This window comes from Acartia tonsa, chromosome 8 (genome assembly GCF_053477335.1).
Source record: "Acartia tonsa isolate MP-2025a chromosome 8, ASM5347733v1, whole genome shotgun sequence".
Taxonomy (NCBI): domain Eukaryota; kingdom Metazoa; phylum Arthropoda; class Copepoda; order Calanoida; family Acartiidae; genus Acartia; species Acartia tonsa.
In genome coordinates this window covers 10,628,213-10,645,854 of record NC_137267.1, presented here as the reverse complement: position 1 = coordinate 10,645,854, position 17,642 = coordinate 10,628,213, and the positions used below count along the sequence as shown (strand labels likewise).

Genomic DNA, 17,642 nt, shown 5'->3' with positions numbered 1-17,642 from the left:
CCTTTGTCTGACAAATTCTTACATCACACAGTGAGCCCAGGAATCCAATTTTGTGGAAAAAATTAATAACTTCCTTATTTTTCAACCAAATCAAACATTTTTTTTTTTAATTAAAAGGTTTTTATAGTACCTTTTACAGAATTAACAAGATTATCCCTTCCTCCCTCTCAAGATGATTGGGGGGTCAAAATATCACCCCCAAAAATTGGTTTTTGGTCGATTTTGACCCAGGCCACTTTGAATGGCCATCACGGCCAGGGAAGTGATGGGAAAAAAATTGTGCAAAATAGCAAAGATGGGCAATGGCCCAGTGTGTCAGGTGACATGTGTCCCAGGCCTGTCAGCCAAGCAGTCTGGCTGCACTGGCATGCCAAAAATCCTCAAAAACTTCAATTTTTGACAATTTTTGCGACCTTTAACTGCGGCTGTCGGCCAAACGGCCGGTCAGACCACCTCTGGCCGCACACCCGCCAATCCGGCTTGGAATGACCTACAAAAAAGTGGTAATACACGTGGCTGCGCCACAAACACACGCCGCCCTGTGTGCAAAAAACACAACAAAAAATTGTCATTTTTTTGGTGTGCTAACTTTGCCGCCAATTAAAGGACGGAAGGCGGCCGGCAATTATCTCTGACTTCTTCTGAGTGCAGTTAGAGCCGGCCATTGTGGTTCTAAAGATACCTTCAGATTTCTGGTAGCCCCTCCAGGAGGCCCTCAGGGTCCAATACACAAGGGCATAGTAAAATTTTATTTTGAGGTGCTCTAACTTTTCCACCACTGATGGGAAAATTTTATGCCATGATTTTTCGGAAAGGCATTTTGCCAGATTTTTACCCTGTAAAAGGATTTTTCTCTATAATGAAATCCGGCAACAAATTATATAAGGATTATACACTAAAAATAGCTTAAAACAACCTTTACAAAAATATCTTTAGAGGTTAAGCAACTAAGTGAAAGTTGATAAGACCAATGGGATCCTCTTATATATTGCCTAATTAATGCTAGAACTTCATCCTAAAAATTTTCACCTCGTTGCTAAAAAGATCAAGGTATTTGAATCAGAGCTTAAAAAAATATTCAACGTGCTTTTTTTTGCATTTTCACCAACTTTCTTTAATATGGATTCAAGAGGTTTTTTTTTATACAAAACTATTTAATTTCTTGTTATCCAGCGTTAGATAATTGCACAACCTTTCTAAAATGTTATTACATTACGTCCTAAGTTAATATTTGATTAAATGGCAAGTAAAACAAAAAAAAATTAAAAATATTTTTTTTGGGAGATTTTTGTATCTAAATTTCGTTAATTCCAGGGTAACAACTTCAGAAGGCCATAAAAACTTTAATTTTTTAAATTTTTCATTAATTTAAAATGGCAAACCTCCTCTAATATGATGAATTTTAACATGGACTTTTAAAATAATTGATTTTCTAAAGTTCGATTTTGGGCATAAATAATTTTTTCCACAAAGTTGGATTCCTGGGCTCACTGTGCATCAGGAAGGCTGCTTATGTCCTTCATCTTGCAAAACATAGCAAATTCTTGGAAAACTTAGCTTTTCTGTCCTTCACATAGCTAATTCTTGCAAAACATAGCAAATTCTTACAAAACATAGCAAATTCTTACAAAACATAGCAAATTCTTGCAAAACATAGCAAATTCTTGCAAAACATAGCAAATTCTTGCAAAACATAGCAAATTCTTGCAAAACATAGCAAATTCTTGGAAAAATTAGCTTTTCTGTCCTTCACATAGCTAATTCTTGCAAAACATAGCAAATTCTTACAAAACATAGCAAATTCTTGCAAAACATAGCAAATTCTTACAAAACATAGCAAATTCTTGCAAAACATAGCAAATTCTTACAAAACATAGCAAATTCTTGCAAAACATAGCAAATTCTTACAAAACATAGCAAATTCTTGGAAAACTTAGCTTTTCTGTCCTTCACATAGCTAATTCTTGCAAAACATAGCAAATTCTTACAAAACATAGCAAATTCTTGCAAAACTTAGCTTGTCTGTCCTTCACATAGCTAATTCTTGCAAAACATAGCAAATTCTTGCAAAACATTGCAAATTCTTGCAAAACATTGCAAATTCTTGCAAAACATAGCAAATTCTTACAAAACATAGCAAATTCTTGCAAAACATAGCAAATTCTTACAAAACATAGCAAATTCTTGGAAAACTTAGCTTTTCTGTCCTTCACATAGCAAATTCTTGCAAAACATTGCAAATTCTTACAAAACATAGCAAATTCTTGCAAAACATAGCAAATTCTTACAAAACATAGCAAATTCTTGCAAAACTTAGCTTTTCTGTCCTTCACATAGCTAATTCTTGCAAAACATAGCAAATTCTTGCAAAACATTGCAAATTATTGCAAAACATTGCAAATTCTTGCAAAACATAGCAAATTCTTACAAAACATAGCAAATTCTTGCAAAACATAGCAAATTCTTACAAAACATAGCAAATTCTTGGAAAACTTAGCTTTTCTGTCCTTCACATAGCAAATTCTTGCAAAACATTGCAAATTCTTACAAAACATAGCAAATTCTTGCAAAACATAGCAAATTCTTACAAAACATAGCAAATTCTTGCAAAACATTGCAAATTCTTACAAAACATAGCAAATTCTTGCAAAACATAGCAAATTCTTGGAAAACTTAGCTTTTCTGTCCTTCACATAGCTAATTCTTGCAAAACATAGCAAATTCTTACAAAACATAGCAAATTCTTGCTAAACATTGCAAATTCTTAGAAAACATAGCAAATTCTTGCAAAACATAGCAAATTCTTGGAAAACTTAGCTTTTCTGTCCTTCACATAGCTAATTCTTGCAAAACATAGCAAATTCCTACAAAACATAGCAAATTCTTACAAAACATAGCAAATTCTTACAAAACATAGCAAATTCTTGCAAAACATAGCAAATTCTTGCAAAACATAGCAAATTCTTGGAAAACTTAGCTTTTCTGTCCTTCACATAGCTAATTCTTTCAAAACATAGCAAATTCTTACAAAACATAGCAAATTCTTGCAAAACATTGCAAATTCTTACAAAACATAGCAAATTCTTGCAAAACATAGCAAATTCTTGCAAAACATAGCAAATTCTTGCAAAACATAGCAAATTCTTGCAAAACATAGCAAATTCTTGCAAAACATAGCAAATTCTTGGAAAACTTAGCTTTTCTGTCCTTCACATAGCTAATTCTTGCAAAACATAGCAAATTCTTGCAAAACATAGCAAATTCTTGCAAAACATTGCAAATTCTTACAAAACATAGCAAATTCTTGCAAAACATAGCAAATTCTTACAAAACATAGCAAATTCTTGCAAAACATAGCAAATTCTTGCAAAACATAGCAAATTCTTACAAAACATAGCAAATTCTTGCAAAACATTGCAAATTCTTACAAAACATAGCAAATTCTTGCAAAACATAGCAAATTCTTGCAAAACATAGCAAATTCTTGCAAAACATAGCAAATTCTTGGAAAACTTAGCTTTTCTGTCCTTCACATAGCTAATTCTTGCAAAACATAGCAAATTCTTGCAAAACATAGCAAATTCTTGCAAAACATAGCAAATTCTTGCAATACATTGCAAATTCTTACAAAACATAGCAAATTCTTGCAAAACATAGCAAATTCTTACAAAACATAGCAAATTCTTGCAAAACATAGCAAATTCTTACAAAACATAGCAAATTCTTACAAAACATAGCAAATTCTTACAAAACATAGCAAATTCTTGCAAAACATAGCAAATTCTTGCAATAAGGGTCCCAAACTCAAAAACAAATTTTCAGCGCGATCCGACCACCGGTTCTTGAGATACGTTGACCTGGTGTCCTTGGTATCGACTGTAAGATTTGGGAAATGGTTCGAATCCTTAGTAAATTTGGCTAAGTCCAAAAATATTTTGACACTTAGTCAAATTTTTGAAGAAAAAATACCCAGGTGACACCAAGCGTATCTACTGAGAGGACACCAGGTCGAAAATATTCTAAGTGTCAAAAAAATTTTGGACTTAGCCAAATTTACTAAGGATTCGAACCATTTCCCAAATCTTACAGTCGGTAACAAGGACACCAGGTCACCGTATCTCAAGAACCGGTGGTCGGATCGCGCTGAAAATTTGTTTTTGAGTTTGGGACCCTTATTGCAAGAATTTGCTATGTTTTGTAAGAATTTGCTATGTTTTGTAAGAATTTGCTATGTTTTGTAAGAATTTGCTATGTTTTGTAAGAATTTGCTATGTTTTGCAAGAATTTGCTATGTTTTGTAAGAATTTGCTATGTTTTGCAAGAATTTGCTATGTTTTGCAAGAATTTGCTATGTTTTGTAAGAATTTGCTATGTTTTGCAAGAATTAGCTATGTGAAGGACAGAAAAGCTAAGTTTTATAAGAATTTGCTATGTTTTGCAAGAATTTGCTATGTTTTGCAAGAATTTGCTATGTTTTGCAAGAATTAGCTATGTGAAGGATAGAAAAGCTAAGTTTTCCAAGAATTTGCTATGTTTTGCAAGAATTTGCTATGTTTTGCAAGAATTTGCTATGTTTTGCAAGAATTTGCTATGTTTTGCAAGAATTTGCTATGTTTTGCAAGAATTTGCTATGTTTTGCAAGAATTTGCTATGTTTTGTAAGAATTTGCTATGTTTTGCAAGAATTAGCTATGTGAAGGACAGAAAAGCTAAGTTTTCCAAGAATTTGCTATGTTTTGTAAGAATTTGCTATGTTTTGCAAGAATTAGCTATGTGAAGGACAGAAAAGCTAAGTTTTCCAAGAATTTGCTATGTTTTGCAAGAATTTGCTATGTTTTGCAAGAATTTGCTATGTTTTGCAAGAATTTGCTATGTTTTGTAAGAATTTGCTATGTTTTGCAAGAATTAGCTATGTGAAGGACAGAAAAGCTAAGTTTTCTAAGAATTTGCTATGTTTTGCAAGAATTTGCTATGTTTTGCTATAATTTGCTATGTTTTGCAAGAATTAGCTATGTGAAGGACAGAAAAGCTAAGTTTTATAAGAATTTGTTATGTTTTGCAAGAATTTGCTATGTTTTGCAAGAATTTGCTATGTTTTGCAAGAATTTGCTATGTTTTGTAAGAATTTGCAATGTGAAGGACAGAAAAGCTAAGTTTTCCAAGAATTTGCTATGTTTTGCAAGAATTTGCTATGTTTTGTAAGAATTTGCAATGTTTTGCAAGAATTTGCTATGTTTTGTAAGAATTTGCTATGTTTTGTAAGAATTTGCTATGTTTTGCAAGAATTTGCTATGTGAAGGACAGAAAAGCTAAGTTTTCAAGAATTTGCTATGTTTTGTAAGAATTTGCTATGTTTTGCAAGAATTTGCTATGTTTTGTAAGAATTTGCTATGTTTTGTAAGAATTTGCTATGTTTTGTAAGAATTTGCAATGTTTTGCAAGAATTTGCTATGTTTTGTAAGAATTTGCTATGTTTTGCAAGAATTAGCTATGTGAAGGACAGAAAAGCTAAGTTTTCCAAGAATTTGCTAGGTTTTGCAAGAATTTGCTATGTTTTGCAAGAATTTGATATGTTTTGCAAGAATTTGCTATGTTTTGCAAGAATTAGCTATGTGAAGGACAGAAAAGCTAAGTTTTCCAAGAATTTGCTATGTTTTGCAAGAATTTGCTATGTTTTGCAAGAATTTGCTATGTTTTGCAAGAATTTGCTATGTTTTGCAAGAATTTGCTATGTGAAGGACAGAAAAGCTAAGTTTTCTAAGAATTTGCTATGTTTTGTAAGAATTTGCTATGTTTTGCAAGAATTTGCTATGTTTTGTAAGAATTTGCTATGTTTTGCAAGAATTTGCTATGTTTTGTAAGAATTTGCAATGTTTTGCAAGAATTTGCTATGTTTTGTAAGAATTTGCTATGTTTTGCAAGAATTAGCTATGTGAAGGACAGAAAAGCTAAGTTTTCCAAGAATTTGCTATGTTTTGCAAGAATTAGCTATGTGAAGGACAGAAAAGCTAAGTTTTCTAAGAATTTGCTATGTTTTGCAAGAATTTGCTATGTTTTGCAAGAATTTGCTATGTTTTGCAAGAATTTGCTATGTTTTGCAAGAATTTGCTATGTGAAGGACAGAAAAGCTAAGTTTTCTAAGAATTTGCTATGTTTTGTAAGAATTTGCTATGTTTTGCAAGAATTTGCTATGTTTTGTAAGAATTTGCTATGTTTTGCAAGAATTAGCTATGTGAAGGACAGAAAAGCTAAGTTTTCCAAGAATTTGCTATGATTTGCAAGAATTTGCTATGTTTTGCAAGAATTTGCTATGTTCTGCAAGAATTTGCTATGTTTTGTAAGAATTTGCTATGTTTTGCAAGAATTTGCTATGTTTTGTAAGAATTTGCTATGTTTTGCAAGAATTAGCTATGTGAAGGACAGAAAGGCTAAGTTTTCTAATATTTTGCTATGTGATGGATTAAAAAGCTAGGTTTTGTGAGGTGAAGGGAGGCTACTTATGTCCTCAATCTTGCAAAATCTTTGTTAAGGGAGGCATGTTATGCCCTTCATCTAACAAATTCTCACTTGAGGAAGGCTACTTATGTCCTTCCTAGGAAGGTGACTTCTGTCCTAATTTAGGAATGACTTTGTTTTCTTTCCATGATCCGAATTGTCCTATCGATTTAATACAAAATAATAGAAAGTCCGTACGTCAATGTTGCTTTTTAACTTTTTTAACAATTTTGTTTTCATATAATGTATTAAAAGATTTTCTAGGAAATTATATCAACTTTGTAAAATCGTGGCTTTAGGGATTTTTGGTCCAAAAAAATATTGGATTATTAGCCATGTAGATTGATCATTTTAAAAAATAAGGGTCTGTGCGTCTGTCCGTCCGTCGATTTCAAACTTGGCGTTATGATTCCTGTAAAGCACATTATAAAGAACGTAATTACCAACAAATCAAATTGATTATTGTATGCACAACTACGCTTTTAATGATTTTGTCATCCTTGTTTTAAAGTGTAAGGTGCAATAAGTGGGTGGAGATTTTTCGGCTTCTTTTATATAGACTTATGCATTATTATTGTGTTAATGTTAGTTTGTCCTTTCATTTCAGAGCTTCGCTTTTCTGGATTTTCAATATTTGGTTCCTAAATCAGTATTAAAGTTAATTAATAGGTATGAATTGCTGAAATTAATATGCTTTATTGTCATGGGATCAGCATTATGAAAGGGTGTAATGAAAATACCAATAAGAAACTATTGTGGATATTCAATTACCATAGGGGAAAAGTCTGGATATTCAACTACTCTTGGGAAATATGCGTGGATACTCAGCTACTATTGGGGAATTTGTGGATACTCAGCTGGTATTGAGCCACTTTTTCTTTTAAATAAACTAAACATTTTAATTCCTATTATCGCTACCACTTTTGAATTTTACCCACCAACTCTTTTAAATGTTGATTTTTTTCTATTGGTAGCTTTTAATAAATGAGAGAAATCAATAATACCATTAATACAAAAGAAAAATACTAAAATGCGATCCAATGTTCATAACTTACTTGTTTTAATATTATAATCTAGAGACATACTATGTTAATCAGCCAATAGGATAATAGTTGCAGAACAAACCGGCTATGTTATTGGTTGAAATTGTGTACAGATTTTTGCAGGAAAGGGCAGATTTTTTTTTCATTCGCATAATTAGTCATAAATATTCGCATTCTGAAGATAAAGCTTTTCTATTATGTAAATTATATCTTGTTATGATTTACTTTCTAGTATATTGACAAAACCTATAATAAGTTACTATAAATACCTAGTTGAATTCCTTAGGATAAAGTTAACTTTCTAGAAATTATATCCTAGAAAAAATTTGTCGCTTGTATAACTTAAATGCAAAAAAATAAACAAAGGTGTTTGTCTGTTAGGAATCCCTTTTTAAGTTAACGAATTTTAGGATCAAGTAGACCATCTAGATATATTATGTTTAATGTTGTTTTGAACACACATGTTTGTTAATGTAACATACCATAATTCTTTAACATAAATAATTTTGATAATTTGATTAGTGCTGACTTATATCTGGTTAACCAACTTATTTCTATTTCAATTTACACTTTATGGTACTTAATTTAGTACTTTCTTACCCTTCCTTCGATGTTTTTTAATGTTTTACAGCTTCTTTCCTTGTCAAGTTGATTTTTTAAGAAAATACACGAGTAAAGTTTTTTATCGCATCGTATTAAAGATAGATTTCAGCTGATATTAAAATATAAAATTTTAAGATTTAAACCAGGTTTGTTAGCCCCGATAGGCCGAAGGGCCAGGCTATCAAAACTGGTGTCAATTGAATTTTTAAAAATATCTTTGGATTTTTCAGTATGGTTAAGACTGGTTCTAATCTAGCGGATATTAATCGGTTTCGAAACCATACAGGAAGAAATAGAATGTAATCAATAAAAATTAAACATTAGAATCTTAGAATCATGGAGACAAATTGATACACATAATTCGTTAAATACATAGGTTACAGGTATTATGATACTTTAAAAAAATAATTTTAGAAAAGAAATATTAGGTACCTACTGAGATTAATTTTTAAGAAAACCTACTTTTTTTTTTGTTTTTCAATTGTAGGTATTAACTTGTGACATCATAAATAATTTTCTTGAAAAAATTAAAATTTTTTCGTTCATTAAAACTCTTAAAAATTATATACTTTCCTTAGGTATTTTATATTTACACTACAGCTGTTGTTTATTTTTTTTATTTATAATACCTCATTAAAACAAAGCTCTTGCTTGACCAATCTGGAATTTATAAATCTGTTTTAAAACTTTTGAGCGTCCCATCTGAATTGGAATTAACTTCTGTCCAGTTTCAAATTTTCAAAAGATAGAAACCCAGGGAGTAAGGGAGGGGACAATGGGCAATTAATTCAATATAAGAGTTATCAAAGAAAGGGCATGAAATCCAGTTTAATCCAATAAATTTGTAGGAAATTATAAAGGGATTGTTAATTGAATAATAGATTTCCATAGCGTCTTGTAAAGTGAAATCACAACTTGTTTTTGATGAAATATATTGCGGTTTTTTGGTGTGATTTTTATATTAAAAGATTATTGGACCCGGCCAGCTGCTAGCAAGAATATGACTGCCCCTTTTTATTCTGTTTATTTCCCTTGCCCCTTGCCCCCACCTCCCTTCTCCCTTCTCCCCGTCTGCTACATTCCAAACTAACATAACGAGTGTTTATTTCCCTTCCCCCCACTTCCCTTATCCCTTCTCCCTGTCTGCAATATTCAAAACATACATAACGAGTAGCGGCATTTCATGCGCAAGTCCCCAAACTCAGTCAGAAACTGCTAAATTCTTGCACATTCCCTTTAAGCCAGTCCCCAAAGTCTGAGACTCCTAAAAATTGAATATTCGATCCATTGTCCCCTCCCTTACTCCCTGTAGAAACCAATGTTATAGGTTTTCATACAAAACTTAGAGATAATTTTAATTGATGTTCGAGGGGGGGGGGAGTAAGTAGTTTTCTCGTAATTTTGGGCCATTTTATATTAGCCGGACTTGATTTGGATTGATTAAATGTAATGTGAAAAAGATAGGATGAATCACTAAATGAGACTTCCCAGAAAAAAAACATCAATGCATAGTGATAGACACATTAAGAATGTTACCTATATGTTAAAGTATTTGGATGTATGTTTGGGTCCTATTTATGTTCTGTAAAACAAACTGTTATTGAAAATCTAAATGACAATTTTGCTATTGTTTTTTTTTGCTGAACAACATGAACACTTTATGTCAACCTGAATAGGCAAATGTCACAAAGTTTTAAAATCAGAGAAAATGGAAAATGTCTAATATTGAAGATATCAATGATTGCATCATACTTGAGACTTTAACTATCAGATTTTAATATTATTCAACTAAAGTTAAATGGTAATGTGGTATAAGGATTTCTTGTAAGTGCTGGAAATTTCAATTTCAGAAAAAAAAAATACCTGGAATCAAAGGTCTTTTAGTTCTCTGATTATATCCTTAGAGGGGGGGGGGGGTTAATGCAACAATCGTAATTTATGACAGATTTGCCCTAAAAATAGCCAAAAGAACGGCTAAACGTTAGCCTTTACTTTTCCAACTTTTTGTTCGATTTAGGGAAAATAGACCTACCAAGGATTACTCTTGCAAAATTTCAGAACGAAATTCGAATTCTAAGTGCCATTTATACATTGATTACGAGATGGTTGCACCCCCCCCCCCCCCCCTCTTTATATAAAAGTAACAGGATCTGTTTGTGTCTGTGTGACTGTCTGTTTGGAAGGATATAATCGCTGGACCGATGTGGTTCTCCTTCATCATAATTAATCTTCTTATAGATTCTTGGATTGGAAAAATCGACCATGAAAAAGAAATACAAAAGAATATTTTTAAGTGCGCTAGACACCGCCACTGCACTAGCGTGAAACATTAATAATATACCAAATAATATTTTATAGTGCCGCTAGAGGACTTCACTGCAATAGAAACCATTTTAAAGTGCCACTAGATGCATATAGGGGCGTAGCTACTAAACAAAACAATGGGTATAGATAGACCTTTCCCAATTCTTAAGTATATAATTCTTCCTTTGGTAGTTATAGATATTGGGGTTGATGATTGATTTAACCATCAATTATTCTCTCCCTCTCAGATAAATTAATATGTATTCACTTTACTAACAATGTGTTGATATGTTTAAGATATGCTAATTTCCTTCTATGTATACTTAGGAGTTCAATCAACCATCTTACATTAAAACAGGGGATATATATTCACTTTAAATGATCTAATAGTGAAGTTGATATCATCTTTTTATGTTAAAGTAGATTAATAAAAAAATTAGTTAAAAAAATTGCGCTTCATGCGTTATTTACAATCAAAAGAAGAAATTTTGTCTTTTAAATAAGGTATTTGGGTAATCATGCGAAGTTAGATAATTATAGATGTAAAACCAATATACAACGTAACTTCTTTATTAAGAATAATAAATTTCATTTTGTTGTTCTTGGTATTTTTGTATCTCTGTTCTAATAAGAAATCTATATAGTTAATATTTCCCCCTGTTCACATGAGTCTACTAAAGTTCAGAGTTGTGGATCCGGATCCGCAAGGATCCGCATGTTTTTGAGTCCAAGGATCCGGATCCGATCCTGGGGTATAAATTTATGGAAAAATCTATCTAAATTTATATAAAATAGTCACTTACAAAGACATTCTCGTGATGAGAGCCTATCTTTAAGGTTTAGGTTTAGACTTAAAAATTAAAAGTATTTTTGACTTCGAGATTAAGGAATAAATATTTTTTGAAAAATTTGGTGATTTTCTTTTTATTGTCAAGGATCCGGAGTCGGATCCGGTAGGATCCGGATCCGCACTGACCAAATTTTGAGGATCCGGATCCGCATACAATCAATGCGGATCCGCAACACTGCTAAAGTTGTTAGACTGTTGGAGAACAATGAGATTTGTATGCAAACAAAGATATTTCATTTACTTGTGCCTGTGTAGGTAATACTCATATTAATGCATTATTACATATCATAGAATATAATCTAACTTTATAATTGATTTAGATATACAGTATGAATATTAGAATTTTTAATTTTAAGAGTTTAGGTTTTTTGAGGAGTGATGTTTTTAGGGAATAGGATTAATATTAAATGAAAAATATTTGGCACGCACTTTTTGTGTTTTACACAAAAACCTATAATTTACAGGTATTTCTAAGGCTATTTTGTCTTAAAATTGGACATTGATAAAGATTATGTATGATATTTAATTTTTGTAATCATATCATATCACATATAAACACATTAGGTACACGGCAAAAACTAAAATCTCCAATTTTTCATAGAAATACTCTATTCGTGAATTTAAGAAAATTTTATATCTATTTATTTACAAATATTTATACATCTTTATTGATGGATATATGTACGTACAAACTAACATTTAATTTCTTATGCTTTTTAATTCCTCTTTTTTGGATCATGGAAAGAAAACGAAGTTTTGGGTTTCGTCGCATTTTCACAGAAGCTTTTCTTCTCTTTCTATCCCCTGCGTGGGGCTCTAAGCCTGCGGGGCCTATTTTCTAACCCTGCGGGCAATCATTTACGCTTACCTAACCTCAAATAACCTTTCAAAATGTACCGTGAAAATGCGACGAAACCCGCAACTTCGTTTTCTTTCCATGACCCCTCTTTTTCAGGGTGACTCCTACTATCTCTTCGTGTGCTCAGTGTGCAACTATGGAGTTGAATGTATGAAAAGATTACCCATCACTTGGCAACAGTTTGTTCATATTGCCGTTTTTCATCTTTCCATCCAACTTCAAAAGTAAGAGTTTCTTTAACAGCGCTTCTACCCTTTTATTTTATATTAACTGGTCAATAATATATTATACAGTCAATTAAATTAGATACGGGTAACTATTTATCCAAGAACAATTTAACACATATCCGTTTTTCATCTTCCAATTTTGCTTCAAAATTATTAGTGGGCAAAAGCTATTATAAATGTAAATGGTTTTCACCTCGTTGAAACATAATTCCTTAATTTTTAACTTGAAGCAACCATTAAAGTCTTTTTATGTTGGTCGGTGAAAAAAACTTGTATTTGAAACATTGTCACTTATCTTTAAACATGTTATACACATTCGTGGTAAAACTTTCATTTATCAATCGACCTATAAAATTAATAAATCTAATTGAGTTGTGCAGTGCAGCTAAAACAAAAGTCTTTTCTTGTTAATGGAGCTAAATAAGATAGATTTTAAATGAGGAAAAGCAAAGAGGAATCTAAATGAAATGACCATAAAGTGTTTAAAATTATTCAATCAATCTATTCCTAGCGGCCACGGTCCAAGAAGCCTCTAGGGGAACTTGAGGAAAGGGAGGCTGGGTTGTTGAGGTGCCCTTCCCCAAAATAGGTCGTAAATCTATAAAGAGCTATTTAATATTGTAATGGAGAATCACATCGGTCTAACGGTATCTTAAACTACAAACATACAGAAAGATAGACATCATGTTACTTTTATATTAGGATTTATTCTAAATACCTATAATGTTAATAATATTTAAGACTGAAATCGTCCTTGTTTTCTTTTTGATATGCAGGTTCAATAATATTCTCTTTCATCTTATAAAGTAGAAAAAAAATGTCACTGACAAACATCAAAGATCAATTGACAATGACAGTAAAATAGGTTTTTTTTATATCCAAAATGTACTTGGTAGAAGATTTATTAAAATCAACTATGGCAACATCCACATGTGGCGAAGCACAAAAAGCATGGTTGGACAAACGGACATTGTAGGTTATAGAACAGATGTTTTAAAAACAAGGAAAAGAAAGATTATGTAGTAGAAAATCACAATTTTTTTAAAAAATGTTAATATATTTGTCTTATATAGCATGACCGATAGCCTGACGGACCAAGGAATTATATTTCCCTTTAGGGAAAAGGAGACAGACACAGTGGATCATAGAGTAGGGTTGCTAACAAAAACATATTTGCATAACCGAGAGACTAAGTAGGTTAGTTGATGTTCTTTGGAAAGGGGTAGCTACCCCCAACACAACAGCGGTCTATCTCAAATAACAGAAGATAAAATCATCTTTACACATAGCGTGAAGGAGGGACGTACGTACAGATATCCTATGATATAAAGTAGTTAGCCCTTTTTGTTTGTAGCGAAGGATCTCGCTAACCGCTGAACCGATCGGGTTCTCCTTAACAGGGTAGCTTCTCATAGGTCCCGGGAAGGTTTATAACTATTTTGGGGGAGAGTACCACCACTCTCCCAAGAGGAATCGCCCCTAGAAAAAAATTACCCTTCCCAAAAAAGAGACTTCAACGAAACATAAACCAATTATTTCTCTAATTAGATATTTGAAATAAAAAAAAGCATTCAAAGTGCCACTAGAGGCCTCTAGGGGCGTAGCCGCTAGTGGTATAAAAAGTAGTTAGCCCTTTTTGTTTGTAGCGAAGGATCGCTAACCTCTTAACTGTTATGGTCCTCCTTTACAGTGAAGCTTCTGTTAGGTCCAGGGATGGTTTTAGGCTATTTCATTTTTATTAAAAAATATTGGGTATGGTTTTAGGCTATTTTTCTGCCCTTCCATATCACTGCCATTATAGAGCCCCTAAATACTGAGGGCGCAGCCGCTAGTATTAATTAATTAAAAGAACTTATGTTTGAAAAATTAAGTATTTTTACTAATATGCTTTGGGTTAATGTGAAAACAATTATGTTTAATGCCTATTTTTTAGAAGTATAAGAGAAAAATAATTTTAAATATTTTGCGTTGGAGAATAAGGCCAGAGTTGCTTGTCCACCATACCAATTAAGAAAATGTAAATAGATACACACACGCACTATCTATAACTATACAGGGATCCTGTTCAATCTAAAGAATTAGTGTTTATTGGAAACTTGTATCCAATATTGCTCTATCTTCCTAACATAGGACACACAAAACTTATATACCTCTGCACACAAAATAAAGGAGTAGGCACAAAAAGTAAACAATTTTTTCCAAAGGATTTAAAATTCATGTGATTGATCTTACTTCCTTCCAGGCCACCCAAGCTTCTGCCAAGGGGGCCTAAACCTTTTTCTAGAATACCAAATACGAAGTGCTAAACTAATCTAGATATGGAGAACCATTACTACCCCAAATTAACCTATCTAAAGGGTATTTTATGGAAGGCTCCAATTTGTGCAATTCGATGTTTACCAGTTTGATCCATATCCCCAGCTTATACCTACCAACAACAAATTAATTCGAAAAAAAATCACGAAACATACACGTGGTTTTTAGCTGACGTTGGTTTTAGGGGGGGGGGGACAACACTTAGTAGACCTTTTAATCTGCCCTCCAAATATTATTTTAGATTTATTTCGCTTGTTGGCCAATCTTATTCCTGATATATCCCCTTTTTAAGAGGATCAACACAATTTAAAATCATTAAAACTATTGCATGATTTAAATAGATAAAAAAAAGGTGAATCTCTATCAATATTCCTGACAAAAAAAGATGCATAGTTTACCCATCAGTAATTTTGTATATTGTGTACACAACTTATAATTTTAAAAATGGACTCGTCGTCAGGTCCCTTATAATCACACTCAATAGTTCAACATTGCAAATATATATGGATTCTTGGGTTTTCATTAGACACTCCTTTAAACGTTTACATTGTTTATCTGGTAATATTTAAACAAGCATGACAACATTCATAGTTGCGAAGCCCAAAAATAATGAAATGGACAAATAGACATAACAATGTAAGAAAGAGAGAGAATATGCAAAAACTCCAATAAATAAAAAAAATATCGTTTACATCTTTTAAAGCATGACCGACAGGCAGACGGATAAAGCAATTAGATGTAATGGTCAGCAACTAATTTAAGTTGAAAATACTTATATACATTACATTATACTAGCGGCTTCGCCTCTAGCCTCTAGGGGCTTTGCCCCAAGAGGTTTGATCAAACTAATATTTCGTGTTTTAGATTTTAAAGAAAATTTAAAACATAATTTTATTTTTTTTTTGGGGGGGGGGGGTTAGGGGTGTCCCCACCCCCCAAGAAAATAGTTATAAACCTTTCCGGGACCTATGAGAAGCTACCCTATAAAGGAGAACCCGATCGGTTCAGCGGTTAGCGAGATCCTTCGCTACAAACAAACAGACAGACAAACAGACATCGTTCTACTTTGTATTATAGATAAATCGACCCTAAGATTCTTAAAATTAATGTTATAATTTCATAATAAATGTTATTGCTGCGCTAACTTTAACATGACTGTCCTTGGTAAAATCTCATGTTTAACCTATTTTTAGTAGCGAAGCTACTCTATAATTCACTTTGTCTGTCCGTCAGTCAGTCAGTCAGTAACGCTATGGGGGAAACGTGATTTTCTCGGCTCCTATTAGAGATAGAAATTTTTAGTGAAGATTACTATAACATGTGCGCATCTAATCTATACATTGTTTTGTCCATCTGTCTATTGATTGGGGTGCTAGATCGATTCCTAGATTTTTTCTTTTTTGCCATTTTCTCAATTCCTGTTCAAGATGAATTGCTGGAATTTTCATGGATTAAATAAATTTAAATTCTACATATTTCCATCAAGTTTTATTAAGATACCTTTATTGGTTGGGGTGCTAGATCGATTCCTAGATTTTTAGGTTTTCTTGATTTTTTCGATCCCTATACAATATAGACATGTGAAAATTTCAGCGATTGAATAAGTTTAAACTCTACATATTTCCATCAAGTTTTATTACGGTACCCTTATTAAATGGGGTGCTAGATCGATTCCTAGTTTTTAAAGTTTTTGTGATTTTCTTAACTCCTGTTCAAGATAAACGGATGGAATTTGAAAAGGTTTCGTGATTTTTATTATTGAAGTTTTTTATAACATACTCTATAGATCATTTTCCCAAGATGTCTATTCATAATTTTTGAGCTTCGCTACTTATGGATGTTGTTGTTCTTAAGACTTTGAAATGTGACATTATGCATTCAATATTTTATTATCTAACCTTTTTCTATTAAATTCTTTGTTATCATTTTGATAAAAATTCATTTGTAAATTTTGTAGTATTAATTAAAATTATTTTATCATTTATTTAAAGACAAATATGTCCATAACCATAAGTAATACAGCATTGAAATAAAAAATAAGTGATTTAAAAGCTAAAAAAATACATAGATTACTAAAATTTCAAGGGGTTGCCTATTCTGAAAAACTATGATGTTTGATAAGAATTTGAGTGGTTAGGTGCCGTGGTAGATATCTTTGATGCAAGGACAGGGTTAAACTTTACTTACACAGTGTTTAGCCACTCTATAATTATACTTTGTAAGTATGTTTTAGTATTTGTAATGAATGTTCTGTCGTTAGACCCAATGTCATGACTTAACACAAAGGCGGGATTTTTCACCTGAAGATAATCAGCTTTGAAACTTATTGATATTGTTTTTGTACATTTTAGGGTATCATTCTGAGATTGTAAGAACAAATAGAAAAAAGATTTTTATTCTATTATATAAAGCAAGAAATTTTTTTTGTCTCTAGCTTAAGATTTTGTTAACTTCTGAACTGATTGAGTTCTTCATATAGGCCCTAGGATGGTTTTGGGTTTTTTAAAAACAAAATTCTTCGTAAGAGGAGCTCCTAGATGCTAGGAATGCTGCCTCTGTATAATATAAGGAACTATTTTTGACTGGAATTTATGTTGGGGTATTAGTTTTTATACAACTACGATGGCTCTGTATGTCCTTGGTATGTATTGCATGTAAAATGTAAAACGTGCATAGTTTCTTACATTAACTGAATTCCTATCTTAGTACATTCACAGGTCCTACGCGAAACGCAGGATTCCCAAACGTCGGAGTGGACAAACGTCGGAGTCCTAACCTAACCTATTTTAGACCATCTTATAGGTTTTTAAAATGCCTAACCCCTGCTGGGGGCTTATTTGTTCATTCATATCTTAACCACACCTAATCTGTATAGAAATACTTAATAAAATTAATATTATTTTAACACTCCTGCGTTTGTTCACTCCGACGTTTGGGACTCCGGCG

General features: G+C 32.2%; 1 protein-coding gene across 1 annotated transcript in view; it reads left to right on the top strand.

Annotated features, from left to right (window-relative positions):
• LOC145325695 (uncharacterized) overlaps positions 1 to 17,642 on the top strand; it is a 66,953-nt gene that overhangs the window by 34,862 nt on the left and 14,449 nt on the right. The window contains exon 11 of the mRNA XM_080168648.1: positions 12,250 to 12,377. Coding sequence (XP_080024774.1) covers positions 12,250 to 12,377 — 128 coding nt within the window. The remainder of the gene's footprint in view (positions 1 to 12,249; positions 12,378 to 17,642) is intronic.